Source organism: Colias philodice, chromosome 1 (assembly GCF_061535455.1).
Source record: "Colias philodice isolate Cphi_HAF_F1 chromosome 1, ilColPhil1 Martin Lab GWU primary, whole genome shotgun sequence".
In the NCBI taxonomy this organism is placed as follows: Eukaryota; Metazoa; Arthropoda; class Insecta; order Lepidoptera; family Pieridae; genus Colias; species Colias philodice.
In genome coordinates, this window is record NC_143086.1 from 8168957 (window position 1) to 8196375 (window position 27419).

General features: G+C 38.6%; 1 protein-coding gene across 1 annotated transcript in view; it reads left to right on the top strand.

Annotated features, from left to right (window-relative positions):
- LanA (laminin subunit alpha) overlaps positions 1 to 27054 on the top strand; it is a 29312-nt gene extending 2258 nt beyond the window's left edge. Inside the window, exons 3-62 of the mRNA XM_089714526.1 lie at positions 1406 to 1533; positions 1614 to 1722; positions 1836 to 2006; positions 2304 to 2520; positions 2952 to 3161; positions 3311 to 3504; positions 3818 to 3893; positions 4259 to 4396; positions 4491 to 4602; positions 4866 to 5041; positions 7068 to 7244; positions 7412 to 7534; positions 7842 to 8000; positions 8220 to 8473; positions 8700 to 8836; positions 9111 to 9249; positions 9493 to 9681; positions 9964 to 10305; positions 10641 to 10793; positions 10923 to 11097; positions 11309 to 11469; positions 11567 to 11726; positions 11879 to 12112; positions 12376 to 12538; positions 12618 to 12780; positions 12889 to 13011; positions 13095 to 13272; positions 13368 to 13671; positions 13846 to 14074; positions 14187 to 14314; positions 14462 to 14586; positions 14880 to 15053; positions 15656 to 15857; positions 16493 to 16572; positions 16757 to 16865; positions 17097 to 17211; positions 17295 to 17456; positions 17562 to 17781; positions 18162 to 18271; positions 18354 to 18475; positions 18555 to 18828; positions 18987 to 19148; positions 19276 to 19463; positions 19631 to 19827; positions 19921 to 20054; positions 20216 to 20413; positions 20557 to 20705; positions 20801 to 21079; positions 21313 to 21526; positions 21739 to 22062; positions 22285 to 22468; positions 22661 to 22799; positions 22943 to 23175; positions 23616 to 23720; positions 23922 to 24113; positions 24193 to 24365; positions 24560 to 24799; positions 25044 to 25205; positions 25721 to 25952; positions 26633 to 27054. Coding sequence (XP_089570652.1) covers positions 1406 to 1533; positions 1614 to 1722; positions 1836 to 2006; positions 2304 to 2520; positions 2952 to 3161; positions 3311 to 3504; positions 3818 to 3893; positions 4259 to 4396; positions 4491 to 4602; positions 4866 to 5041; positions 7068 to 7244; positions 7412 to 7534; positions 7842 to 8000; positions 8220 to 8473; positions 8700 to 8836; positions 9111 to 9249; positions 9493 to 9681; positions 9964 to 10305; positions 10641 to 10793; positions 10923 to 11097; positions 11309 to 11469; positions 11567 to 11726; positions 11879 to 12112; positions 12376 to 12538; positions 12618 to 12780; positions 12889 to 13011; positions 13095 to 13272; positions 13368 to 13671; positions 13846 to 14074; positions 14187 to 14314; positions 14462 to 14586; positions 14880 to 15053; positions 15656 to 15857; positions 16493 to 16572; positions 16757 to 16865; positions 17097 to 17211; positions 17295 to 17456; positions 17562 to 17781; positions 18162 to 18271; positions 18354 to 18475; positions 18555 to 18828; positions 18987 to 19148; positions 19276 to 19463; positions 19631 to 19827; positions 19921 to 20054; positions 20216 to 20413; positions 20557 to 20705; positions 20801 to 21079; positions 21313 to 21526; positions 21739 to 22062; positions 22285 to 22468; positions 22661 to 22799; positions 22943 to 23175; positions 23616 to 23720; positions 23922 to 24113; positions 24193 to 24365; positions 24560 to 24799; positions 25044 to 25205; positions 25721 to 25952; positions 26633 to 26895 — 10683 coding nt within the window. The 3' untranslated portion in view covers positions 26896 to 27054. The remainder of the gene's footprint in view (positions 1 to 1405; positions 1534 to 1613; positions 1723 to 1835; positions 2007 to 2303; positions 2521 to 2951; positions 3162 to 3310; positions 3505 to 3817; positions 3894 to 4258; positions 4397 to 4490; positions 4603 to 4865; positions 5042 to 7067; positions 7245 to 7411; positions 7535 to 7841; positions 8001 to 8219; positions 8474 to 8699; positions 8837 to 9110; positions 9250 to 9492; positions 9682 to 9963; positions 10306 to 10640; positions 10794 to 10922; positions 11098 to 11308; positions 11470 to 11566; positions 11727 to 11878; positions 12113 to 12375; positions 12539 to 12617; positions 12781 to 12888; positions 13012 to 13094; positions 13273 to 13367; positions 13672 to 13845; positions 14075 to 14186; positions 14315 to 14461; positions 14587 to 14879; positions 15054 to 15655; positions 15858 to 16492; positions 16573 to 16756; positions 16866 to 17096; positions 17212 to 17294; positions 17457 to 17561; positions 17782 to 18161; positions 18272 to 18353; positions 18476 to 18554; positions 18829 to 18986; positions 19149 to 19275; positions 19464 to 19630; positions 19828 to 19920; positions 20055 to 20215; positions 20414 to 20556; positions 20706 to 20800; positions 21080 to 21312; positions 21527 to 21738; positions 22063 to 22284; positions 22469 to 22660; positions 22800 to 22942; positions 23176 to 23615; positions 23721 to 23921; positions 24114 to 24192; positions 24366 to 24559; positions 24800 to 25043; positions 25206 to 25720; positions 25953 to 26632) is intronic.
- The last annotated feature ends 365 nt before the right edge of the window (positions 27055 to 27419 follow it).

Sequence of the window (27419 nt, forward strand, 5' to 3'; positions counted from 1 at the left end):
AATATTATAGATATGTATTACTTTTAAGAAAAAGAAACACATATACATAATACAAATACACAATATATCACCACGACTGATGGGTTTGCTTTTGAAATACACATCTAAACACTCTACACCACGGATGGAGACATTTGAATAACATACATGGGACATTCTGCAGTTCAGCCATCCGGGTTACGCCATTTTATCCTTAAAATAGTCACACTGAAAGTGCATCGACCCGCCCTATCTCGCAGGAACCTACTAGTTTCTGCTATGAGATATTCAACAAGAAACGCATACATATATGCTCTAATTTTTCAGATTTTGATTATCTATCCGTAACCTTCCATTTGGGTCTTGTTATATTTATCATTTTGTTGCTTTGCGATTTTGTATTGTCACTTGTTAAATAAAAATGCCATTGCTTCAGCCTTTGCTCTGCGACATTTGAATACTTGTGTTCACACATCTACTGTGATTGTTATGAAAACAATGTAAAACAAAAATATATACGAATGGTTTGATAAAATATTTAATAGGATTAAATCCTTGTTAAGTGAAGCAAAGCGAGAGCGTATAGTTGCTATTGTAGTAAATAATGATTAAAATTAAAAACATGTCTCAGATAGTAGTAGTATATAGTAGATTTAAGTTGCCATTGATATTGATTTGATATTGCCATAACCTCAGCATATGCGAATATTAATTTATAACCCAATGGAAGGTTACGATTTTTCACGAATGCCTACAGTGCAAATCCATACTAATATTATAAATGCGAAAGTAACTCTGTCTGTCTGTCTGTTACTCAATCACGCATAAACTACTAAACCAATTTTCATGAAATTTGGTATGGAGATATTTTGATACCCGAGAAAGGACATAGGCTACTTTTTATCCCGGGAAAATGACGCAATCCCGGAAATCCCACGGGAACGGGAACTATGTGGGTTTTTCTTTGACTGCGCGGGCGAAGCCGCGGGCTTAAACCTAGTATAGTATAAATTGATTAATTCATTGAACTATATATTCAGCTATAATCATCTCTTTATATACATTATTGCGTCATAATCGAGTACAATTTATTGTAGCGTTGCTAAGGCAGGACAGCGTGGGTGTTGATAGTTCCTACAGATAATAAAATTCCGCGAACAGCCGATGAAAGGGCCGGGTCATCATAACTTTCAGTCAACGTAACGACAGACTCATAAACACATAGATTTGATGAAAGATCGTGTTGTTATTTGGACTAAAGTGTATAGTTTGAGTGTTCCTTTAGTTGCACCTATACAACACATCACACGATATATCTACTTACACTACACACCCTAATATTACTAAAATATTCCTTATTATCTTCGTTTCATTATAATATATCATATACATATAGAAAAATGAATACATATTATACTTTTAACAGGAATTCCATGTCGCATACGTTTTCGTTCGTATGGGTAATTCGCCACGCCCCGGACTTTGGGCGCTAGAAAAGTCTACTGATTACGGAAAGACGTTCAAACCATGGCAATATTTCTCCGATTCACCACAGTTAGTAAAACAATCTGTTCATACCTAATATTAAATTTAATCTAAGTTATAAATTATTTAATTTAAAATTTTTATTTTAGGGATTGCGAACGTTACTTTGGAAAAGAAAGCTTGCAACCCATCACAAGCGACGACTCAGTGATTTGCAGTACTGAATATTCTAAGATTGTCCCGCTAGAAGGAGGAGAGGTCAGTTTACACTGCATCCCTGTATAATATCTTTTGTCTATAATATTATAATCAATTACTTAAACACAACTTTAAAAAAAAAGATAGAGAGATAACATTTTAATTTTTTTTAGATACCAATATCATTATTGAACTATCGGCCATCAGCAAACAAATATTTCAATTCATCAGTATTACAAGAATGGACTAGAGCAACCAATGTTAGGCTACGTTTGCTGCGGACCAAGAACTTATTGGGTCATCTGATGTCTGTAGCAAGGCAGGATCCTACAGTAACTAGAAGAGTAAGTTATCTGCATAATCTCAATATATATATTAAAGAAAGTCGTGTTACTTACATTGTTTTGCGGTCTGGTTGTAAATGTACGAGTCTGAATTGAAACTGTAAAATTGTACCAGTTCCTCAAATTATGTACAATTAAGTCTTCGTATCCAAACATTTCTATTGCACTTCAATGTATTACGATTGCCATATCACTGAGAGGAAAATAAACTGTGCCTCACGCGGTCCTTTTAAATTGTTTTAATTAAAGTTTTTTCTCTCTTTCTGTCTTTGAAACGGTAACCTTCGCACCCCGCAGTACTTCTACAGCATAAAGGACATCAGTATCGGCGGTCGCTGCATGTGCAACGGGCACGCTGACAACTGCGACCCCGCGGTGCCGGGCAGCGACGCCAGCATCCTCGTGTGCCGCTGCCAGCACAACACGTGCGGCCCGCAGTGCGCGGCCTGCTGCCCCGGCTTCGAGCAGAAGAAGTGGCGCATTTCGCAGCATTGGGACCGTTTTGCTTGTGAACGTAAGTTTGTTATGCGACCTCTATACAATGGGCAGCGATAGACAAGTAAAAGCACGCACGGTCCTAAATGTCTATGTTCGGTCGTCATTGTAGATGTTTTTTCATGATCGTCGTAATGGCGGCAAATATCGACGATCATTTGTTGGGCCAACGCTGCCCATTGTGTAGAGGGCCCATCATATATCTCGCAGTGAATAGACGTTGAACGTATTTTCATTTTAGGAATGTGAGATGAAAACCAAGAGAACCATAAAATTAAACAAAACTTCTTTATGGTAATTTAGTTATTTAAAATGTGCACACTTTAAATGAGTGATCAGAAAAATTAGCGTCTTTCAACTCACATTAATTGGTCAGCGTGGAGGTCTTTGTCACCGCAGTGTGAACATTTATAAACTGATCGTAGTGATGTATCTCTAATTAATTTTTAGCTTGCAATTGCCACAACCACACGACTGAGTGCGAATTTGACCCAGAAGTTGATGAAAAGCGATTGTCTCTGGACATACATGGCCGCTATGAAGGTGGTGGAGTTTGTAAGAACTGTCAAGACAATACAGAGGGTATTAACTGTAACAAGTGCAAGCCTACATTCTACAGACCTTATGGAAAGAAATGGGATGAAATTGATGTTTGTCAACGTAAGTAAGAGAGAAAAAAATGTAATTATACTAACAAACTAAATACTATCAAATATATTAATTTATCATGAATTATTTCTAATATTTTTATTTTTTATCATTTGTTGTGTAAGTTAAAGTTCCTGCTTTTTTCAAAATACACAAAACAGCGTGTAACTGCGACCTCCACTACTCGACTGGCAACTGCGAAGAAGAGACCGGGCGCTGCGAGTGCCGGCGCGAGTTCAACCCACCAGACTGCGACTCGTGCGCGTTTGGCTACTTCGACTATCCGGACTGCAAGCCTTGCACGTGCAACCTGAACGGCACTGAGGGCCAGCACTGCACTCCTACTGATGGTGTCGTGAGTAGATAACTACATTTGAGATTCAATAGTTTAATGTCCTTAAAATATACGTTCTTTGACGTGACAACGTCTTATAATTCGATAAAGCCGGCTGCACGCACGAAAAAACATGACTCATGCGGCGTTACCTCGCTCTGACTCATCTGAGGCGTTCCATGTAAAGGCTTGAAGTGCGAGCGAGAGCGCGGAACGAGCGACAAAGAAGCACAATCGGACGTTGTCACGTTCAACTATCGTCAGTAAACCGACTTTACAGACAACCAATTTTTTTTTGTTCTTATAATCATAGCATTATTTTGTTTTGTGGCAGTGTCCTTGCAAATTCAACTACGCTGGCAAATCGTGCGAGATATGCGCGGATGGATATTACTCGCCTGAATGTAAAAGTAAGTGAACTATTTTATTTGTGAAATTAATATTATAAGCAATTTCATATTTTTTTCTTTAATTAAATCCGCGTGTATCCCAAATTTAAGAAAAAATATAATTTGGACATTACCGGTTCGTGTGTCATGTGCTTGTATAGTAGTGGAACCGATTGGCGTGGTTGTATGAATCTTTGTCTCTGTACAAACAAACAAACAAAAATACTTTATTGTGCAGCACAGAGAGAAGTACAAGTAAGGACACATCACACAATACAATAATTAATAAACTACTGTACTATTTATTTACCCATGTGCTAATAGTAAAGGCAAACCAAAAGCTTCCTATAGTATTCTGTGCTTATCACACAATTTTTCTGTAACAGACTGCGAATGTAACTCCGTGGGATCAGTATCACAAGTTTGCGATAAGGACAGCGGCAACTGTACGTGTAAGAGCAAATACAGTGGACGCACCTGTAACCAATGTGAAGCTGGCTACTACAATTACCCTACATGCAAACGTACGTATATTATATACTTTATTAATATTTATTTATGTTTTGACCATAATAAATACGAATAAGAACTGTTCAATACTTTTTTTGGGTTTTTTAGATTGCAACTGTGACACGAGTGGTACAGAGCCAAACATTTGTGATGACGTCACCGGTCAATGTATCTGCAAAGTTGGATTCGGTGGTTCCCGTTGCGATCAATGTTTGTCTGGGTAAGTTTACATAGGTTATATTAAATGGTTCTTATCAGTGAGTGCCTAAACCATACACCTACTTCAGAATGAGAATAATTTAAAGATAGATTTCGTACTAGATTATCATCAAATAACAATCGATGTTTTACTTGAATATAATCTGTTATTTAATATATCAACTACGTTCAACAAATGAAATAAATTAATGTGATTTTTTTTAATTTGGAACATCAGCTGATCCCAACTGTGAGGTATATAATATATTACTTACTCTGTGACAGTTACTACATGGAGGTGCGCGGTCGCGATCGGTCGTGCGTACCTTGCAACTGCTCGCCCACCGGCTCCTCATCCACCAGCTGCTCCGCGGACGGCAAGTGCAACTGCCTCGCCAACTTTGGCGGCAAGCAGTGCGACCAGTGCTCGCCGGGCTACTACAAGTACCCGGATTGTTTGGGTGCGTCACCCTTTGATATGGTTAGGGAGCCAGGTGCAAATTTGGTTAACTATTTCCTCTCAAGAGATAATTCGTCAGACGCATGAGAGTATAGTAAACGTCAGCTGGCGCTCGGTTGGGGGGGTGAGCGGTTGTAGCCTCCCACGCACATAGGAAAAAAAATACATTCATTCATTCATTTCCTCTCAGCTAAAAATTTGTCAAATTGTAGCTAACCCAATATCTCAACGAAAAAAAATAGTCAGCTGGTTACAACATGGTGTATTATACGTCAGCTGGTGTCTCGAACATGAAAGTTAAATTTAAAGAAAAATTTATTTTCCGTTATTTCCTCTCAAACAAAAATTTACCTGATGATAGCTTATATGTAACTGTGGATAAATATATATGTCAGCTGGCTGTATCTTGGTGGAAAAACCGTCAGCTGATACGGGAGGCTACAACCGCTCTTCCCCCCAACCGAGCTCCAGCTGACGTTCACGAGGCTTCATAATACTATACTTTGATACATTTTACTAATTACCGCTTGAGAGGAACTTGGTCATAAAATCTGCTGCTGGCTCCCGGACCAATACTGTTGAACTAGAACATTGTGATGTTGCGTTCCATAGAACTATAATAATAAAAATACAGGATTATGCGAGAACCGTGCTAATTAACCGACTTCAAAAAAAAGGAGGAGGTTATCAATTCGGCCGGTATGTTTTTTTTTTTTTTTAATGTATGTACACCGATTACTCCGAGGTTTATGAACCGATTTACGTGATTCTTTTTTTGTTCGATGCGGGATGGTGTCGAATTGGTCCCATAAAAAATAAAAAATTTTATTCGGATAGGCCCAGTAGTTTTTATTTTATAAGCATTTTTGTCTGTATTTGTAAATGTTGCAAGTGCAAGTTTGAAGTCGGTTGTTTTTAACACGTTCGCGGACAGTACTGGTTTACAGGTTGCAGCTACTGAGACACTACTTTTTTTCATACATTGCCCAGGGGCGTAGTGTTACAACACATGGTTAAAAAACCATATGATATGACAGAACGGATATAGGCGTAAACGTCGTAAGTACTCAGCGTCAGATTCATAGTCACCATCATCAGCAAATGGGTATGGACTCGATTCAGGGGTAGACGCTGCATCGAACAGGTCTTGAAGACGTTTTTGTTCTTTTTCGAACGAGTCTCGAGACGCCATTTGCAAAAATATTCGTTACAAATTTAGTTCAACAAAATCGTGTTGACAACAAACAATAGCAACATAAATATGTTGTTTACATAAGCAACTAGACTTGAATTAGTACATCCAGTATGAGTAAAACAATTAAATTACGTTGGAAACAAAATACTCACTTTCTAAACAACAATTCACATGCGGCACGCGGGATCACCGCAGCGGCGCAGTACTCGACTAACCGTATGCAAACATGACGCCCACGGGCGTAGTGTGCGCGGGGAGAGGGGTAAAAAAATATGAATGTATGCGTGGAAGTACCTTCCTTTGACGAATTTTTGTAAATAATGCAGTGACAGTACAAAAGTCGTAATTATACCTGTGATGACAGTACAACATGCCGTTCTTTACGATAGTATGAAAAATCGCTCGTCGTTTGGCGTACTGATTTTATGCAAGTAAAAACTGATACGTCGACAGACGTACTGTCGTATCACTTTTAGCTGTCTAGACGCCTGTGGTCGTTACTGTCCGCGAACGTGTTAACGCAGTTATCACTTGTTTAGATACATAATTTTCTGCTGTTTTTTACTCGTTATTTACTTTTAATATTTGTAAGCTTGCTTTTTCTTACCATCCACCACCATCTTAGTGTATGTATTTTATCACATTTAAAGTATTATTTACGCGTACAAGAAATTCATATTTATACACGTATTTGAACAATACAATTATTCATTACTGCTACATAATTTTCATGCTCTTCTAGAAAGTGTTATGTAATTTCACAGTCAATACAAACTACTAAATATCACCATATACATTAAGACTTCCAATAAGTCAAATAAATTCCTTACAGCCTGTAGCTGCGACGAGTCCGGCACCATCGGCTCAACGTGCGACGACGCCGGGCAATGCCACTGCAAGCCTAACTTCGACGGTGTTAAGTGCGACAAGTGCAAGGAGCAGTTCTACAACTACCCCGCGTGCGAGGAATGCAATTGTGACCCGAGAGGTGTGATCGCGTCTTTTGCTGGTAAGATATAATAATTATTTTTACTGTCCTAACTGTTATTTAAACTCCAGCAAAAATTGTTGAATGGACATATTGTGTAATCGAAGGTATACTTTATTATTATTTTAAATGTTTGAAAATTGATTTTAGTAGGTACTAATTATATATTAATCATAATTTCATTTTAGGATGTGGATCAGTGCCAGCAGGAGAGCTATGCCAGTGTAAAGAACGTGTACAAGGCCGCATCTGTAACGACTGTAAAGCATTATTCTGGAACCTTCAGGAATATAATCCAACTGGATGTGAAGGTGAATATCATAAGTTAAAATTTTCTTTTATTGGTCGTTTGTTAAAGAGATTAAATTTCTTAATGACCTCATGCTTTTTCATGAATAAAAATCCGGTCAAGTGCGAGTCGGATTTCCACACCGAAGGTTCTTTACAAAGCTTTTCGTATTTAATAGAGAGGAGGAGAGATAAGGCCGTTTCTGCTACGACCTATGGAAGCAGAGCAGCATTGACAAAATTTACATAAATATTATTTTTGTTAATTTTTATATTGAGAGCAGACGAATAGCGTGTGTCAGCTTGTGAATAATATAACACTTTCTCCAGAATGCAACTGCAACCTAGCGGGCACGCTAGGCGGGCTCGGAGCGTGCGACACGCGCAGCGGGCAGTGCACGTGCAAGATGCACGTCGGCGAGCGGCAGTGCGACCAGTGCCAGGACGGCTTCTATAGCCTGCAGTCACAAGACATGTTCGGTTGCACTGGTAAGTTTATTTATTATTACTTATACATATTGTATTTATTAACAAATCAAGTAGTCAGGATAGAAACCTCGATTTGAAGAATTATTTCACTTTTCGATATTCCATTTATCGAGGAAGCCTATATATCATCTCCAATATGAGTGGAGCAATGCGGGGAAAAACGGGGCACAGCTAGTATAGTAAAGTTATCAAAATCACAAGACACATGACACTCCGCAGCCTGCGAGTGCGACATCGGCGGCTCGACCGACAACACGTGCGACAAGAGCACAGGACAGTGCAGCTGCCAATCGCGCGTGGAGGGCCGCCGCTGCGACCGGCCGATCCGCGCGCACTACTTCCCCACGCTGCACCAGTTCCACTACGAGGTGGAGGAGGGGCTCACCAACTCCGGCCCGGTGCGCTACAGGAGCTCGGAGGACGTGTTCCCGGGGTACTCGTGGAAGGGCTACGTCGTGTTCTCGTCATTGCAGGTAATGAAAATTCTAGAAAGAATTTCCATGTGACACTAACATAATTATTATTGAGAACATATTTGACTTTTACTTTTACTATCTCAAATTTTCGATAAACATAATGTAACATTGTTACTTATTCTAAATATGATACGAAATTTTCCCTGGCCTTCTCTCTGGTTGGAATAGACACCTCAACTAATCCACCTTATACAATACCCAATAATCAAAATAATTTCCACAGAATGAAGTAATAAACGTGGTGCAAATATACAAGTCGTCTCTGTACCGAATGGTGCTGAAGTACGCCAACCCACTGAAAGACGCAATCACCGCAAGCATCGTTATTACACCTGAAAGTGTACTCGACACACAACAAAGGTATGTTAGATAATTAAAAGGAAGACGTTAGTTGTATATCCCGGATTTTAATTATTTTCCTTTTTTAATTATTGTAATAATCTGATTGGATTAATTTATAGTTGAATGAAACGAATTTCAAAAGGAAGAGAATGTAACAAAAATAAGTCACAAAATGTATCTGTACAAAACTTTGGACAGTACTTTCCTATAAGTTATATAAAATTACTTTCTAAGATAGTGATATATATTTTTTTTTATTTGATATCATAACACTTAAATAAAATTGAAACAGATTCAACGTACATTTGCGGCCAACAACACAGCCTCAGCTCATCACAGTGCAACTGGAAAAAGGCAACGCACCAGCGCCTTTTGTCATGAACGCTGGCAACTGGACAGTAACCATCAAAACTACTAAGGAAATTATGATTGTTAGTATTTACTGCTTAATAATATTAATCACTTTATAGCCTTTTAATAAATATTTTGTCGTGAAGAATAACGAAAATGATGTTCGAAAATATTAACGAAATGAACTAAATTCAGAGAAAGACACTAGACAAATAAATATTGTTATTATAATACATAATTTGGAAAAAATGTGGTGTTTTATAATTATAATTTCCCTTATTATCCCATTTACAAAACGAATCTTAAAACACTCCTTCTTCCAGGATTACTTCGTGCTCATACCGGAAGCGTACTACGAGGCCACAGTCCTCACTAAAGTGGTCGACAAGCCTTGTATCATTGGAGACAGGAAACTATGCAGACACTTTGCTTACCCTAGCCTCAGTGGGAAACCAACTGCTGATGCGTCTGGCCTTATAACCGCTGCTGATGAATATATTACTGACCCTGTGGTAATTACTTTAAATACAGCCGCGTAAATAAAGCTGGCACTTTCAGTCATCACACTTATATAATTTTTTTACAGTATGTTTTGAAAATTTAAATTTTTTAAGCATCATTGAAATATAATTTTTTATCTCCGTCTACTGTTTTATAGTAAGCTTGGGTGCATTACATAAAAAAATTATATTACATAATACATTATTGTATCAAAACACATTTTAATGTCAATTCGTATTACTCGTGAAAAAGTAAGTACCTTAAAAAAATTGATTGCCTCAATTCTCTCACAGCAACTCAAGGAATACAACGCGGGACCGAACGACATTCCTCTATTAAACGAAAGTGAGCTCCAATACAACCTGAAGATCGACCCCAGTGGGCCTTATATCCTGCTCATTGAATACGTCACACCAGTGAACCACGCAGCAGCCACCAACGAAGAGTCATACCAGTTCTCACCCAATAGCATCATCGACCTAACCTTCCAATCCGGAGATGGAGAGAAGAACTATGCTTCCGTAGACCTGAACGACTGCCCCTTCACAACACCCTGTAGACAAGTGGTCCTGGACGAACTTTCAAAAATATACGTCTTCGACATCGAAGATGCGAACAATGTCGTTTTCCTCAACGTAAGTGTATATTTACTGAAAATTTAAAACACCAATTTATTTTCTTTCAAACAATTATATGTAACTAGCTTTCTACCCGCGGCTACGCCCGCCCAGTCAAAGAAAAACCCGCATAGTTCCCGTTCCCGTAGGATTTCCGGGATAAAACCTATCCTATGTCCCGGGGTAAAAAGTAGCCTATGTCCTTTCTCGGGTATCAAAATATCTCTATACCAAATTTCATGCAAATTGGTTCAGTAGTTAAGGCATGATTGAGTAACAGACAGACAGACAGAGTTACTTTCGCATTTATAATATTAAGTATGGATTCATATGACGACTGTGAATTGTTTCAGGGCGCTACAGGAACGATGGCGGGAGTAAAATCAATAGTTGCAATACCGGAATCAGAATGGCATTTGGACTATATAACGCCGCGTCCATACTGTTTACGCCGCGATGAAAAGTGTATTCCCGCCGTATTTTCTGCTGCGGTTGACTCTAAAAAGGTAAATCTTACTACTAAAAATATCCATAACAGTGAATGAGCATTTTATTCTCCTTCTACTCAATACGATTCATTTAAGCATTTCATACAATTTATGCCAATTTGACAATGATCTACCCTTCACTTGTAGGTTGAAATAGAATCAGGAAGAGGTGGTGACCGCGAAACTCGTCCACAAATCCTGGACAACTCAACCGTTGTGGTGTACCTCACGCCTGATGCTGAAAACATCGAAATCGAGTCCAAGGTTCCATCTCCCGGAAATTATATGTTCGTTATACACTACTACCAGCCCAATCATCCAGGTAAATTGAAATTGAATTATATTCTATTAAATTTAACGACACTTTGTCTACTCATTATGTAAGGTTATACGTACACTTACATTAATGAATTAGAAAGCTAACACTAACTACATACATTGATTTTTTTAAGTCATCCCTATTTCTACTTTATTTAACAATTTTTATCTTAAACGTGCGAAGATGTACTTTACACCAAAAGTTCTGCTTACAGAGAGTAGTAGCGACGTGTCTGTGCTCGCTGACGGCCAGAATTATGAAGCTAAGTTGCCGATAGAACACTGTCCTTCTAATTCAGGGTGTAGAGCTCTTTTAACATTGCCGGACGGATTCACTCAGTTTGTCATTACTGAAAACTTTACTATCCAGTTTAAGGTTTGTTTATCTTTTTTTATTAAATTTATTTTATTCTTAAACAGCTGGATATAAAAGAATAATATTTTTCTCAGCAGTGCGATTTTGATCTTTTTAGGGTGGTAACAGCAAAGGCGTCTGGCTTGACTATGTTCTGGTTGTTGCTCAACCAGACTTCGTTGACTCTGCGCTTAAAGAAGCTAACATGGTCGATTACACTCGTGAATTCATTGAAAAATGTGCAATGAATCACTACTATATTAGTCCTAACGAAACAGGTGCGTACCGCATAATGCAAATTTTAACAAAACTAATGTTTAAAAAATAAACAGTGCATTAGATGAATTCAATCTATGTCTGTCCCATATTTTTTTAATTATGGAAAATACATATTTGTAAGAATTCTTTAAAACTTTCACCATTCCTCTAGGTTTCTGCCGCGACTCGATGTTCTCAATAACGTCCGAGTACAACAGCGGTGCGCTCGCGTGTCTCTGCGACTTCATGGGCTCTACGGAGCTTGAATGCGCGACTTTCGGCGGGCAGTGTCCGTGCAAACCTAACGTCATCGGACGCACTTGCAGCGCTTGCCGCACCGGGTACTACGGTTTCCCCAACTGTCTGCCATGCCATTGCCCCGCTACTGCCATTTGTGATGACCATGGTGAGTATTAGGACAACAGCCAACGTCCCTTGTTCTCTCATGTTATATCATTTTAACCTTATGATTCGTGCAATAGCGCATTGTTTTACTCCATCGTACGTAATATCCCATCCCAAACATGTTTTAGAAGCTAATATAGTCACTTTTTTACTGGAAGTTTAACAGCTCCCATAATTCACAACTATGTAATTTGATCTATTTTTATATCCTATTTCCACCGTTTTTTTTTTTCTTTACTTTTACACCTTGTATCTCGTCACTAGGTCAATGTATCTGCCCAAAGAATGTCGAGGGCGAGAACTGCGACCGCTGCAAACCATACACCTTCAACTTCGACGTGCAGCGCGGTTGTGACGACTGTAACTGCAATCCTTTGGGAGTCATTGGTAACCAACTACAGTGCGAGGCCGATAGTGGAAACTGCGCGTAAGTTTGGGGCTAATAAGACACACGATATCATGCCCAAATCTCGTCCAATTTTATAAAAATTGATCTATATCCTCAGATGTAAGGAGAACGTGATCGGTCGCGTGTGTGACCACTGCGTTCCTGGACATTACGCGTTCCCAGACTGCTTCCCGTGTACTTGCGATCTGGACGGAACCACTGATGACGTTTGCGACCAGAACACTGCGCAGTGCTACTGCAAGAAATATGTTAAAGGACAGGTAGGTATACAGACTAAATTTTTTGTCTTACATATTCACTATTTCATAATATTATTGTGAACCTTCAAAATTATTATGATTTAATTAATGATCTTTGTTCTTTTCTAGGCTTGCAATACATGTAAAGAAGAATACTTCAATCTACAGTCAGACAACCCCGAAGGTTGTACTAAATGCTATTGCTTTGGAAAAACAACCCGATGCAGCAGCTCGTACATGAGTTGGGCCGAAGTATGAAAACATTATCTTTAACAGCTTTGATTTGAGATAGTGCTAATATTTTATGATTACTTAATTTTGTTAATAATTTGCAGATCAACGGCATGTCAGACTGGTACCTCGTGAACGTGGAAGCTAACCGAACCCTCAATATATTCCCGATTACAGTGGCACCAACGGTTCTCAACGATTCCGTTATTGGTGCAGAACTGGTTAGCAATGAAGACGGGACACAGAAAGTCGTCTATTTTGGAGCACCCGATTACTATCTTGGTATAAACTTCTTTGCATAATTCTAACAACTCCAGGATTTTTTTAATGTATGTATTTTTCACAAAACATTAACAATATCTCAATGTTATTCCAAGGTAAACGTCTCACTTCGTATGGTGGGTATCTAACATACTCCATCTTCTACACGAGTCGAGAGGACGGGCACGCCATTGCGGCTGCTGACGTCATCATTGGCGGGGCTAACGGCTACATCGTACACAACAGCGTTGAACAACCGCCTTCTCTGGAAAACTGGCTCCACAGCGTCAGGATATCTGAAGACGAGTTCACTAACATAGACGGTTCAGCGGTCACTAGAGACCAGTTCATGAATGTGTTGGTCAATGTCACAAGTATATACATCAGAGCTACGTACTGGCATGAAGCCATAACCACCAGGTAAGAAATTTATAGATGATTGTCATTAACAATTGTCGTCCTTTGCTGAGAATTTAACAATTCGTTTGTCATCAACTGCTTCCGTTTTGTTCAATGTCTGTGAGTTTTTGATACGATAAATAACTTTATTTTATTCATCATTAATTAGTTACCTAATTAACAAATATTTCACAGACTTATCGGCGTGACATTGGACTACGGTGTGGAAGAATACGGAGAGGGCAACAGAAGGGCGTCCTCCATAGAAGAGTGTCAGTGTCCCAAAGCGTATCGAGGACTGTCTTGCGAACAATGCGCTGAAGGGTACTACCGCCTCAGTACCGGACCTCACGCGGGCTTTTGCGTTCCCTGCCAGTGTCATGGCCACTCAAAGGAATGTGACGTCAACACTGGAATTTGCTTGGTAAGTAAAATGAATAGTAGTTATAATTTTTCAACAGCTCATTACAATAAATTATTATAATGTAGCATATAAGGAAGCAAGTATTATTTATAACAATGTGAAATAAATGCAGGAATGCACGGATAACACAATGGGAGAGCACTGCGAGCAATGTATCCCGGGTTACCACGGAGATGCTACGGTTGGAACTCCGCGGGACTGTCTTATTTGCGCCTGTCCAATGCCATATGTTTCAAATAAGTAAGTGTCTCTGCTAATTTATCCATACTCCAAATATTTTGTTGGTAATTTTGCATGTTTAATAGATATTTACAGCTTGATATTTAAGTTTATGCAATATTTTATTCATAAAAAAACATGTATTTAATAACTAACATGTTCCCTTAGCTTCGCTATTGGCTGTGACTTGAGTGAAAATGGATCGCTCATATCCTGTGTATGCAAGCCAGGATATGGTGGTGCTCGCTGCGAATACTGTGCCGCTGGTTACTACGGCGTACCTGAAGATATAGGTAATGTTAAATAGTTATTGCACGCCTCATATGCGAAGCGAAGTGTGCTTCTACTCTTGTTTAAAGAAATACAAGTGATTTTTCTTTCAATCTCTTTTTATTTTTCGACTGCAACAAAAGTAGGGTTATGTTTTTCGAGTGTATCCCTAGAGCCTAACACTCGTAACATTGATGACGAGATTATTCTGGTTATATAATATTTTGCTCTTCGTAATCCTGAAAAAGAAACATTTTTTATATAACCTCAATAAGTCAAAAAGTAGGCTATGATTAGTTGCACATTTGCGATACAGGTGACTACTGCAAGCCATGCAACTGCTCCGGCAACATCAACACGGACGACCCGAGCTCGTGCGACAGCATCACGGGCGACTGCCTCAAGTGCGTCAACAATACCGCCGGCGCTGCGTGCAACCTGTGCGCCCCCGGCTTCTTCGGTGACGCTATCTTCTCCAAGAATTGTACTGGTAAGTGTTGCATTCTATGTAGCTGCAACAATCATAAAATAATTATTTATAATTCTCCTTTGCGTTTCAAATAAAAAAGTATCTTTCTTTAAAATCGTAGTTTTTACATGATTTGATTTAGAAAAGCTAAATTACAGCAACTAAATTGTTACGAGAATAATAATCTGAATAGGAATTTAGGGACATAGTAATGAACTAAAAATCTTATATTGAAGGAAATATTCTTATAGCTTGAGAAAAACTACTCAAAGCTATAAATCGATGTTTAATTGACAACTTCTTTGACGAATTGTAATTAACATTTGAACGCTGTAATCTTCTTATATATAAAAATGAATCGCAAAATGTGTTGGTAAGCGCATAACTCGAGAACGGCTGAACCGATTTCGATAATTCTTTTTTTATTATATTCCTTGAAGTACGAGGATGGTTTTTATGTAGAGAAAACGTAAATATGTACCACGGGCGAAGCCGGGGCGGACCGCTAGTTTCCTATAATTAAAGGTGCAGTAGATCATGATGTAATAAATGTAATCTGTATCCTTAGTCGGAAATGCTAAAATAAATAAATGAACGTCAGTTTGAGTTGAAATACTTTACAGCTTGCGTGTGCGACGAGTTCGGTATGGAGCGCTGCGACCCGAGCACCGGCACGTGCGTGTGCCGGCGCGGCGTGCAGGGCGAGCACTGCGACCGCTGTGAGCCCGACCACTGGGGCCTCGCCACTGGCCGCGGCTGCGAGCCCTGCGACTGCGCGCTCGCCAGCACGGCTTCGCAGTGTGACGAGGCCACGGGACAGTGCAAGTGAGTTGATGCTTTACATCTATACTTCTATACTTATATGTATTATAAAGCTGAAGAGTATGTTTGAACGCGCTAATCTCAGGAACTACTGGTCCGATTTGAAAAATTCTTTCGGTGTTAGATATCCCATTTATCGAGGAAGGCTATAGGCTATCATCACGCTAAGACCAACAGGAGCGGAGCAATTCGGGTGATACCGCGTGGCACATCTAATATATAATAATTAGTACAAGAGAGTGCAAGTGAGTTGATGGTTCACGTAAATAGTAATGAGTACAAGAGAGTGCCAGTGAGTTGATGGTTTACTTATAATCAGGACAGACGAGTGCAAGTGAGTTGTTGCTTCACATTTATCATAATGAGTACAGGAGAGTGCAAGTTGTTTCACATATAATCAGCATAGAAGAGTGCGAGTTGATGCTTCACATAATATAATGATAACAGAAGAGTGCAATCGAGTGGTTGCTTCACATATAATCAGCATAGAAGAGTACAAGTGAGTCGATGCTTCACATATATGACGTAGAGCAATGCAAATAAACAGAAAGTAATATATTAACCCTACAAACTCAGGTCGCAAATGTTCCTAAATATCAAATCATTAATTTATATACATATTTTTTTATTTACTTTAGATGTGCTAAGGGAGTAACAGGAAGGCATTGCGATCAATGTGCAGCTGGTTATTGGAATTACACCAAAGAAGGATGCGTTCGTAAGTACAGCTTTATTCGCGAATTATTAATCAGTAATCAATAAATATAATTAATATAACGTACCTACAATAATTAATTATAATGTCCTCAAAATTTGGTAATAAAAATGTATTAAAATATTGTCTAAAAATATTATTTTATTATTTATATCGATATAAATGAAACATCAATTGAATGCCTCAGACTGCAACTGCAACACGGGCTACTCGGTGGGCTTCATGTGCAGCGCCACGGGCCAGTGCGAGTGCCTGCCCGGCGTCGTCGGAGAGAAATGCGACCGTTGTCCAGAGAGGTTCGCACATTCAATTTTTTTATGTTATTTAAATCTACATCTACACTTATACGATTCTGACATACATTTACAATTTTAATTAACAAAATTTTATCTGCAAACCATCACCGATGTTTTAGACTTTCCATTAAAAGCTAATCTGTGGTTGTACGATGTTAAAAATTTAAATTTTCGCTGATGGAATTTGAGCAGGTAAAGAATCTTAAATATAAAATATTATTTTGTATTCAGATGGGTGCTAATACCTCAAGAAGGATGCTTGGAATGTGACTCTTGTACGGATGCACTCTTGACTTCCGTAGAGGACATGCGAGATTTATTAGCCAATGAAACTATCGAATTTAAGGTAAACTGCAACTCGTTTAAAAAATATAATGTATAAATATAAAATATAAACATACATTAATTTATTAATAACTTCCTTCACAGGACAAAGCGGATTCATTCTTTACAACACAACGCCTTAATTATATTGCGAATCAAACAGAGCAATTAAGACCGAGGCTAGCTGAATTGAAAAATGTTGATGTGGACGAAGTTACGTCTAGAGTTAAAACGTTAGAGAACAGTGCCAAAAACCTCTTACGCTCCGTAAGTTTACAACAAAGTTAACGTACAAAGAAACGCTTTCTCTTTAAAACGCAACTCAAAAAGCTCAATACACATATACATAACCAAATATATTTTTTTCGTCAGGCGGAATTCGCGGCAACAGACAGCGACAAACAAATAACAAGAGCGGCCGATCTCGCAGCGGATGCTGACAATGTGTTATCTCAAGTGCGGCAACACAGCGACAAGACCAAGGAGTTGGTGGCGCATGTCGCAGAAATTGCAACCGGCCTCGAGTTGAGTCAGCAACCGAAAGTGGACAGCGCTCTTACTGAAGCGCGCCAAATTAAGAGTGACATTGCCGGTAGGAACCAAAAATATAACCAGCCACAAAAAATAATTCGTTGGTTTATATCCTTAATTTTTAATCTTGATGATGGCTTCAAGGCATCAAGATAAGGGAATCAAAGATTATAGTTTATCCATGTGTATTGTCATTTATATCCTATCCTGAAAGTAAATCTGGCTAAATATTGCGTTCTCTTAAATCTTAATTGCATTTTACTTTAATTAACAAATGCAGTCATTAAGAGCGCGTATTCTTTTATACAGAAATAGGTGGAGATAGTTAAAAATAACAATTTTTGTATGAGCATGTAAAATCTCTCCCCATGTCAAAGATCTCTAAAAAAATTTAATGCATTTAATATTTGTAGATCTAACCAGTATATATTTTTCCTACAGACAAAGATCTAAAACCGAAGGAAGAACAAGCGTTAAGTGCTTTCACAAATGCTACTGATCAAATTGAAAGAATGAACGTATTCGTCGAACCAGTGAATGATCAAGTTAAGGTAATTGCTAAAACGATTTTTGTAAAATATTTAATAATATTATATCTTCATTTATTCATAAGTGATATGCATTCTGACACAGGAGTTTACAAAACTTGTCAACGCAACGAATGAGCTCAAGGAAAAATTGGATGAAATGTTGGAATACACAGATATAGCACAACAAAAGGCATCAGAGGCAGAAAAATTAAATGAGAAAAACAAGTAAGCCTATTTGCATATTATTTAAATGTATTACAGTCTAGTTTAAACAATGTTAATTAGCACAGAAAATTTATTTCAGACAATCCAAATTTGGAAATAAAGTGATGTCAGTCACAAAATTGAACAGTGCTGCAATGAAGGATCTCATAGATGCCGCTATTGACATAAACAATGCCACCTATTACAATACAATTGCGAATGGAATTGTTCAGAACTTGACAGCAGTTCTAGAAGATTTGAACAATACCAACGAGATAATGGAAGATAATTTAGAATCAATCGGTGACGAATTGCCCGAACTCGCGAATTTGACTGATGTAGCTTTGAGCCATGCTAGTGGTTTAAGGAAAAGGGTGAGATAATGAGATTTTTGCTTTAATTATAAATGGATCCTCTGGTTTCTCCTCATTTAGGTTATTGAAACAGTAATTTTTAGAAGAAACGAAACTTATTTTTCTAGTTCTAAATCAGATCCTAAAAGAATAGGACTAAATTAAAAAAAATGTTTCAGGCGGACAACCTCCGCGCTTTAGCGGAGAGAGAAAACAACAACACTCGCACGCAACACGCATACAGCGCCGCTTCGGCTTACTCGTCTATTGTTCAAGAGATCGGAGATGCTAAGAAAGCCGCCGATGATGCAGGAGAAGCTATGGACACTGTTAATAATATTGTAAGTAAATATGACATACTTTGCTTATTTTAAAATGTATTATTGTGTGATTTTAGTTGAGTATTGTTATTAGTTATGATTACAGCTCCAATTTTTTGAACGGATTATAATCTTTTTTTTTTTTCAGAACACTGATTTGAATGACCGAGTGGTGCCAGCGCGCGATCGTTCTCTGACTTTGTCAAAGAGCGCGTCAGAAGCTCTTCTGATGGTAGAACAAGTTTTGAGACCAAACCTAACACTTGCTGAAAAGAAACTGAAGGATGCTACTGCAACCCTTAACTATGCAGACGATGAAGACCATGCGATACAATTGTGAGCATCAATATAATTACTTCATTCAGACTCGTGAAAAATATTTTATCTACATCCCTTTTATTTACCCAACGAAAAAATCTGTCTCTCTTAACAAAGGTTACATATCATATTATTAATTTCTCTACTTAAAACTTTAAACTTTAATTAATTATGAATTATTTTAGGGCATTACCCAAAGCGCCGCACACATCTTTAGGAGAGGAAACAGACAAAGCGGACACAGTGGCAGCAACTGTACAATCGACTGTGAACATAATGTCGGCACTTGGCAACGACCTTGCAGCCAGCAAAGAATGGGCGCAAACCTTACCTAAATTAGCTGACGATGCGCAAAAAATGATGTTGAACGGACAAAACCTGGGTAAGCTGTTATTATAATGAATGACAAACAATATATATGCACATAATGATGAAATATGATAGTTATATTCTAATATATTAATTGTATTTACAGTAAGCGATATCGGAACAATGAATCCAAATATTGAGTCCACATACCGCACGGTGAAAATGCAACAAGAGAGCTTAGAGGATCGACGCAAAGAGGCCGATGAAAAGTTACAAAAGCTGCGAGAATTAATTGAACAGGTAAAAAGTAATGTTGGTGTTGATAAATCTAGATTTACAGAAAAATTAGACTTAAAAACTGCCTTGATATTTGGTTGTTATATGAATCATGTAATTGTAATTGATGGTAAGCTATGACCGAAGACGGAGCGCGTTTCATTACATTTGAACCTTTCTTCCAGGCTCGCACAGTCGCAAACCGCATCCCCGTGGGAGTGACGTTTGACCGCTGGTCTACGCTGCAGCCGCGGCTCCCGGACACCGTGGACGAGATGTCCACCTCCACGCACGTGTCTGCGTACTTCCGCACCAAGGAGAAGAACGGCTTCATCCTCTACCTCGGCAACCCGAAGGACACCATGTTAAGACGTACTAAATCTGTAAGTGTGACATGCGATAAAAGCATTCCAAAAAAATTTGGATATAAAATAAATAATAAAATTTATTTTGTCTTAGGGATGCAGATGATATAATTTAACTTAATCATAAATTAGTAAAATACTAATTATATGTATATACACAGGATGACTTCATGGTTGTCGGTGTTCAAAATGGATATCCTTACCTTGTCATGGATATTGGAGACAGTGCAGAATCTGGCAGAGAACCCGCTAGAATTGGAAGCGACAAATTTGTTGCTGACAATAGATGGTACCAAGTAATTGTGGACAGGTAAGATTTTTTTTCTTTAGTTTTGAATGTTTGTTGTTTGTTGTCATGTATTGTAATAATTTATATGACATATTTAATTTTTTCATTAAATTCAGAGTTGGCCGTAATGTGAAACTGTCGATTCGGGAGAGCTTAGACAATGGATCAGATAGCGTGAACGTAAAGGAAGCCGTACTTCCCGGACAACACACAATATTCAATCTCGACCGTCAGAAGTCCAAACTATATGTGGGAGGAGTTCCTTCAGACGCAAAATTGCAAGGCGTTAGTTTCCCAGCATTCGAAGGACAAATCGAGGAGCTCATGATTGGTGATACTCCTGTTGGTTTGTGGAACTTCCGCACTGCCGCCAACCTTAAGGGCGCAAGACAAAGGTACATACATATAAACTTATCTCTTGTGTGCACTTTAAAGTATTTATCTATTCAAAGACGAAATCAGTTCTTTTGTCTTAATTTTTTCAAAAAATTAAGACAAAAGAACTGATTTGTCTGTTGAAACTGACTGAGAAAAGAACAGATCTATTCCACTTACATAAGTTTATGAATTGGAGTTGTGATAATATGAAGTATTCATGTGCAATATGAAGAAAATGTACTGTTTTCAGGGACAAGTTAATAACATCCCAGTCCGGACCACAAGAGTATCGCTTCAACGGTAAATCGCATGTGACGATGCCGGGACGCGGTTACCTTGGACCACAGAAGAACCAAGTGTTCTTGTTCTTCAGAACTTATGCTGCGGATGGACTTATCTACCTCGTTGGAGAAAATAAACACTTCTTCTCGCTACAGATGCAAGATGGACGGGTTTACTTGCAGGTATGATTTTTTCGTGAATTTATCTGGATTAAACTCACTCAAATAATTGAACTACAAACAAAATATGACTTAAATAAAATTTTAAATATTTGGTTGACCGAGATAAAGGTACCTGAAACCTTTTTGCACTATTAAAAATTCACTAAACCAATTATTTATCGTAAAATATGTCTCTACGTGGATTTAACTAATATTTCACTTATTGGTAATAGGTATCACTCGGAAATACTGACGACATGGTCATACTCGGTACCACAAAGACCTACAACGACGGTAAATGGCACAGACTGGACGCTGCGAGATACTTCAGCTCATGTTCCCTAAAAGTAGATAACGAGATATTAAAGATGGCGTCAAGTTCGGAAGTTAAAGAAATACCAGCGCTGGATACAATGAACTTCGGTGGAAATAATAAGGGAATAATACAAGTAACGGACAAGGGCTTCGACGGTTGTATCAGGCAAATCAGCATAGATGGAATCAACATAGATTTAAGTGATAATGTGGAGTCCGTCGGTATTGCATACGGATGCCAGGTAACTATTTAAAATTCACTATAATAAGTTAACTGAAATTCTTAAAGTGTTTTAAGTAAATTTAACGTATAGACGTTAACGATTTTTTAACGATTTTTGAATCACGGCACCAAGAATAAATTTTAATGTAATTAAAATATGGTATTAAATACATCTAAATCATCTGAAACTGCAATTTGACGATTGACTTTTACTGAAACTAGTTACTATGTGTTTACCCAGTTCGCATCATTGGTGTCACTATCCGGCGAGGACAGTTTCCTGCGCTTCGTGGACATAACGACGGAGAACTTGCAGCTCACGCTTAAGTTCAAGACGTCGAGTCCCGACGGCTTGCTCTTCCTCTATTTGAGCAGAATGCAGACCAATACTATGCCTGATAGTATATCCTTGTCACTTATCAAAGGTAATGTAATTTTATGAAAGTAGTAAGTACAAAAGTTGTGTCTCTCACGAAAGAAATGTAAAAAGTAAATGTATAGAAATGTACAAAATCTTTTAATCTGTTAGAATTATTTAAATATTTTATATAGCTACGTTACAATTTATTTCAATTTTAAAATACTACCGTTGTACTAAGCCAATATAACAATTACAGGAAGTCTAGTACTAATGAGTCAACGCGAGCGCCTCGACACAGGCATCAGCACGTACAACGACTCGCAGTGGCACGTCGTCACCGTCACGCACAGCAACAAGGCGCTGCGACTGGTGGTCGACGATTTCGACTATTTCAGGTAATTTTGGACGCTAATTACATTTATGTGTGTGATCTGTATAGACTGCCTAGCGCGATCTCTAACTACACACTACTCGAAGACGTCACAGTATCTCCCCTGCTTCCTAATTCTTCAGCACTCATTACCTATTGGAATTCCAGCACGGACACAGCACCAGCGCCACTCCACATCCTGGACGGCGTGCTGTTCATGGGCGGCGTGCAGCCGGGCTACGTGGTGGGCGGCAAGGTGGGCTCCAAGCAGCCGTTCCGTGGCTGCATAGCGGACGCCACGCTCAACGGCCGCGTGCTCAACCTGCTCGAGCCGTTCACAAACCACAGCGTCACGTTTGGCCGCTGCGGCACCACCACCACCACGGGCGGCGTGCCGCCAGGTAAACAATCTAAATTAAACAAATAAATAAACGTTTATTGCTTCTTCTATCACATTACATCGGATTAGACAGTGCATTACAGTTGGTTATAGGACTAACAAGAAAGCAAAAGACTACGTCTCAGCTGTTTTCCAGGCGCCTCTGATAATTGTAGGATACAATATAATCCATTCTTGTTATTCTTTCATTATATTTTTACTTAACTGTGTCCAAATTTCTAAGAAATACCAGGTATACCTGAAGTCGTTAATAGTTATTGCGCTCTTGTTAAATAGGTACCTACCATAACAATTGAGCCATTGTCTGTTAGACAATCCGTCTCAGGCACACAGTTGAATTCTGCTTATTTTACAATAGAAATTAAGTTAATGAATAAAATGTACGTTAAATGGTAAATATTTATCAAAATAAATTGACTCTAATAAATATTAAATATTCAGACCAATCAGCGTGGCCAGCACCGCACGGGGAGGACGTGCTTCCAACACCAACGCTCACTGCTGTCCAGAATGTACCAGATAAGAGCGGAAGTGTAACAGATAGAGGTACTTATTGCTCATTTTTCAACCAACTTCAAAAAAGGGTCCAACGGTCCAACCCGCCAAATAAAGGTGCCGTAGTATGAAAGGTAAAGGTGCCTTCACATTCCAATGGTTACAGTGATCCCCTTCAAATTTGGTCTAGTTCTGACAATTAGAATAACCAAAATAATACCAAATCAATGTTAACATATTTGTTTGAATCAGGTCCTGCATCCGTGCCCGTAGAGAGCACGACATCAGCATCATCACCGCCGGCACCGCCCACTACAACACGAGCTCCGTTCACTAGTGCACCACCCACCACCAGAAGACCGCAACCAAAACCAGAATCGGGTTGTGCTTTGGCTTACGATCCACAGTACAATATCGGTGACCCACAGGAGGGTTATAGATTCGGTATGTTATCTCTGCACTCACGACTTAGCTATATTATCTTATACTGTATACTTAACAATTGAACGTGTCCACTCTCCAGGTACTCGCAACGACAGTCGCATTGAGTACGGCAAGTTGCCCGGCCGACAGCTGGAAGGCTTCGACCTCACGATCACGTTCCGCACGTTCGACCGCCACGGCGGGCTCATCTTCTACGCGCAGTCCGAACGCGTGCCCACCGAGTTCCTCGCGCTCTATATGCGAGATGCTCAGGTAAATGTCTAAATAATAAATGTGCCCACGCTAAATTTAATTTTGTAAAAAAATCTACTAAATTGAACTTAATTCATTCGCACAGGTAATGATAACCACTATCTATACAATTTCGTAGATACTTTTAACTAATTCTGATGTGACCTAAAGAATCACTTAAAAGAGTACATGTTAAATGAGCGTAATCATTGCAGCTGCACTTCGCGTTCAACTGTGGCAGCGAGAACGCGTACGTGTCGTCCACCCGCACGTACAACGGCACGGACTGGCACACAGTGACGCTGGTGCGCGCCGGCGGGCACGGCAAGCTGACCGTGGACGCGGACCACGTGGGCGAGGCGAGCGTCGCCTGCGAAACGCCCCAGCTGCTCACCCCGCCCTACTACTACGGTGGCCTCGCTAATCTTACTACTGATATGGACCGGAACTTGGGGGTTAGTTGGACTGAGTGATTAAAAATGCTCTTCTGAATCGTATTCTCTCTTCTCTTCTCAGTAGTATTCATGTAGTTACAAAAAAAAATTGTTACAGGTGTAACCCATATTTTTGTTTAATTTGAATATTAGATTATTCAAAAATATTGTTGTTTATTCTAATTTATGTAAGTAAATCCACTAATAACTAGCAGCCACATGCCCACATTCAATCAACAATTATTAAACTCGATCGTTGTTCCAGAAATTCTACCAGCCGTTCAAAGGTTGTCTGAAAGGCCTCATGATGAATGGTCAGTACGTGACCGACATTCGAGTTCAAGTCAATTCTCTGCGCTGCACTGACAATGTTGAGGATGGTGTCTACTTTGGACCTTCTAACAATGCCCACAGCAATTATTTGAAGGTACTATACTAATCATGAAGTCCAAACAATGTTTTTAAACAAGAATTACAGTAAGATAATTTTATGCATACCTAATAGTACAGCATAAATTTAAAAATTATTAAAATGTTTTGAATATACACTCACCAGTACAAAGTTACTTCATTTCTAAGTTACGGAGGCTTAAGATTTATCATATTGAATTTGATATTTTATGGTTTTATGGCATTCAAATGCTTTATAAATATAAATTTATAAAGAATAGAAAAAAATCGATCGATCGAATTTTTTCTATCCCTACTATAATAATATTATAAATGCGAAAGTAACTCTGACTGTCTGTCTGTTACGCTTTCCCGCTTAAACCTCTCAACCAATTTTGATGAAATTTGGCACAGACAATCTTTAGACCCTGAGAAAGAACATAGGCTACCTTTTATTGCGAAATATGTACCACGGGCGAAGACCGCTAGTTCTTTATAAATTTATATTTATATTTATCATATTTACAAAACACTTAAAATGTACTTTTCCAGTTGATGGAGAACTTCAAAGTCGGCTACGAAATCTCTATATCAATGGAGGTGAAGCCCCGCAACTCCACCGGGCTGCTGCTCAGCGTGCACGGTAGGAGGGACTTCATGATCATTGAACTGCTGGAGAACGAAGTCGTGGCTAATGTTGAGAACGGCAAGGGACCGTTCCACGCTAGCTATAAGTTGGGCGACAAGTTCTCTCTGTGCGATGGCAACTGGCATAGAATCAATGGTAAGTACATTTTTGTTTCGTTTAACATACGTAGTATATTGTTATTAGTCTGTGGTTTAACTTAAAAAAAAAATAAAATTTCATACGGATATAGATAAATAGAATTAATAATGCATATAAACATAAAATATATACAAAGGTATAGAAAATAAATTTGCTCGCAAATCAAGTGTGTCAATTACTGAATGTTAATAATGGGGGTGCTAAATATATTTTTGTTGCAAATTTATGACCTTGAAATTTTAATAAACCTTTTATATATTTTTTTTGTGTACATGACCAAACTATTGACTAATTTTTCAATTCTTCTTAGCTACAAGAATTTAGTTTTTAAATTGCAAATTTTAGATTTTGGGCCACTCACAAAATTTGATTGACCTTGAATGTCATTATTTTGCTAATAATATCGCTGACCAATTATTATTATAATATACTGACCAATCATGACCAATTAGTGACCAATTCTCTACTCAAATTAAGTTCAATTTTACACAGGCGTATTCAAAGTACTTACATAATATAAGTGTTTCGAAACATAATAAAATTATTATTCGAGCCCGTCGGATACTATTTAAACACTTACTGTAAACAAATGCAGGAAAAAAAGTGGAACGACTTTCCACCATTCCTTCTCCTTAAAATTGTTAACCATTAACTGATGAACAATTAAAAACCCGCAGCGGTAAAATCCCGGCACGTGGTGTCTGTGGGCGTGGACGGGCACCTGTCGGACGCGGGTCTGGGCCAGTCGGGCTCCACGGACACGCGGTCCGCGCTGTACGTGGGCGGGCACGAGCGGCTCGTGTCCAAGGTGCGCGGCGTGCGCTCGCGCCGCGGCTTCACCGGCTGCGTACGCAACATCGTCATCAACGAGAAGCCCGTGCACATCCCGCTCTCTGCCGCTAAGCGCAACACCCACATCGGCGTCTGCCCCAACGACTGATCGACGCATCCAAATTTCATCATTTGCAACAATACTTCTTAAGCATTTTCAATACCAAAGAATACATAATTTTTATTTTTTACTCAGTTTTTGTAACTATCTACCGATCTTCAGGTTCTGTATTTGTTCTGAATTATCTTGAATAAATGAAATCAATTATTTTGGTGTTATCATTTTATATTTCCTGTACCTAATTTAAATTTATAAAATGGTTTTTCTCGGGAGTATTTTTTGAACAAAGGGAACTGCTTACACGAATTCATCGCCTTCAAATTCTGTATTTCTTTCAATAATATTTTCAATGAATGTGTACTATCAAAACTCCTTATGTAGAATTGTTTTTGAGAATGCTAGTTAATCATAAAATAATAACTAAATAAAATATGTAATGAGAAACAATTTATTCATTCTCTAGCCACACAGACGCAAAGAAAATAAAGAAATTGCCTATTGTATAACAATTACAAGTTTCTTTACAACTTATTCTAAAACCTCCGAATAGTAAGAAAGAAAGAAATGCTATT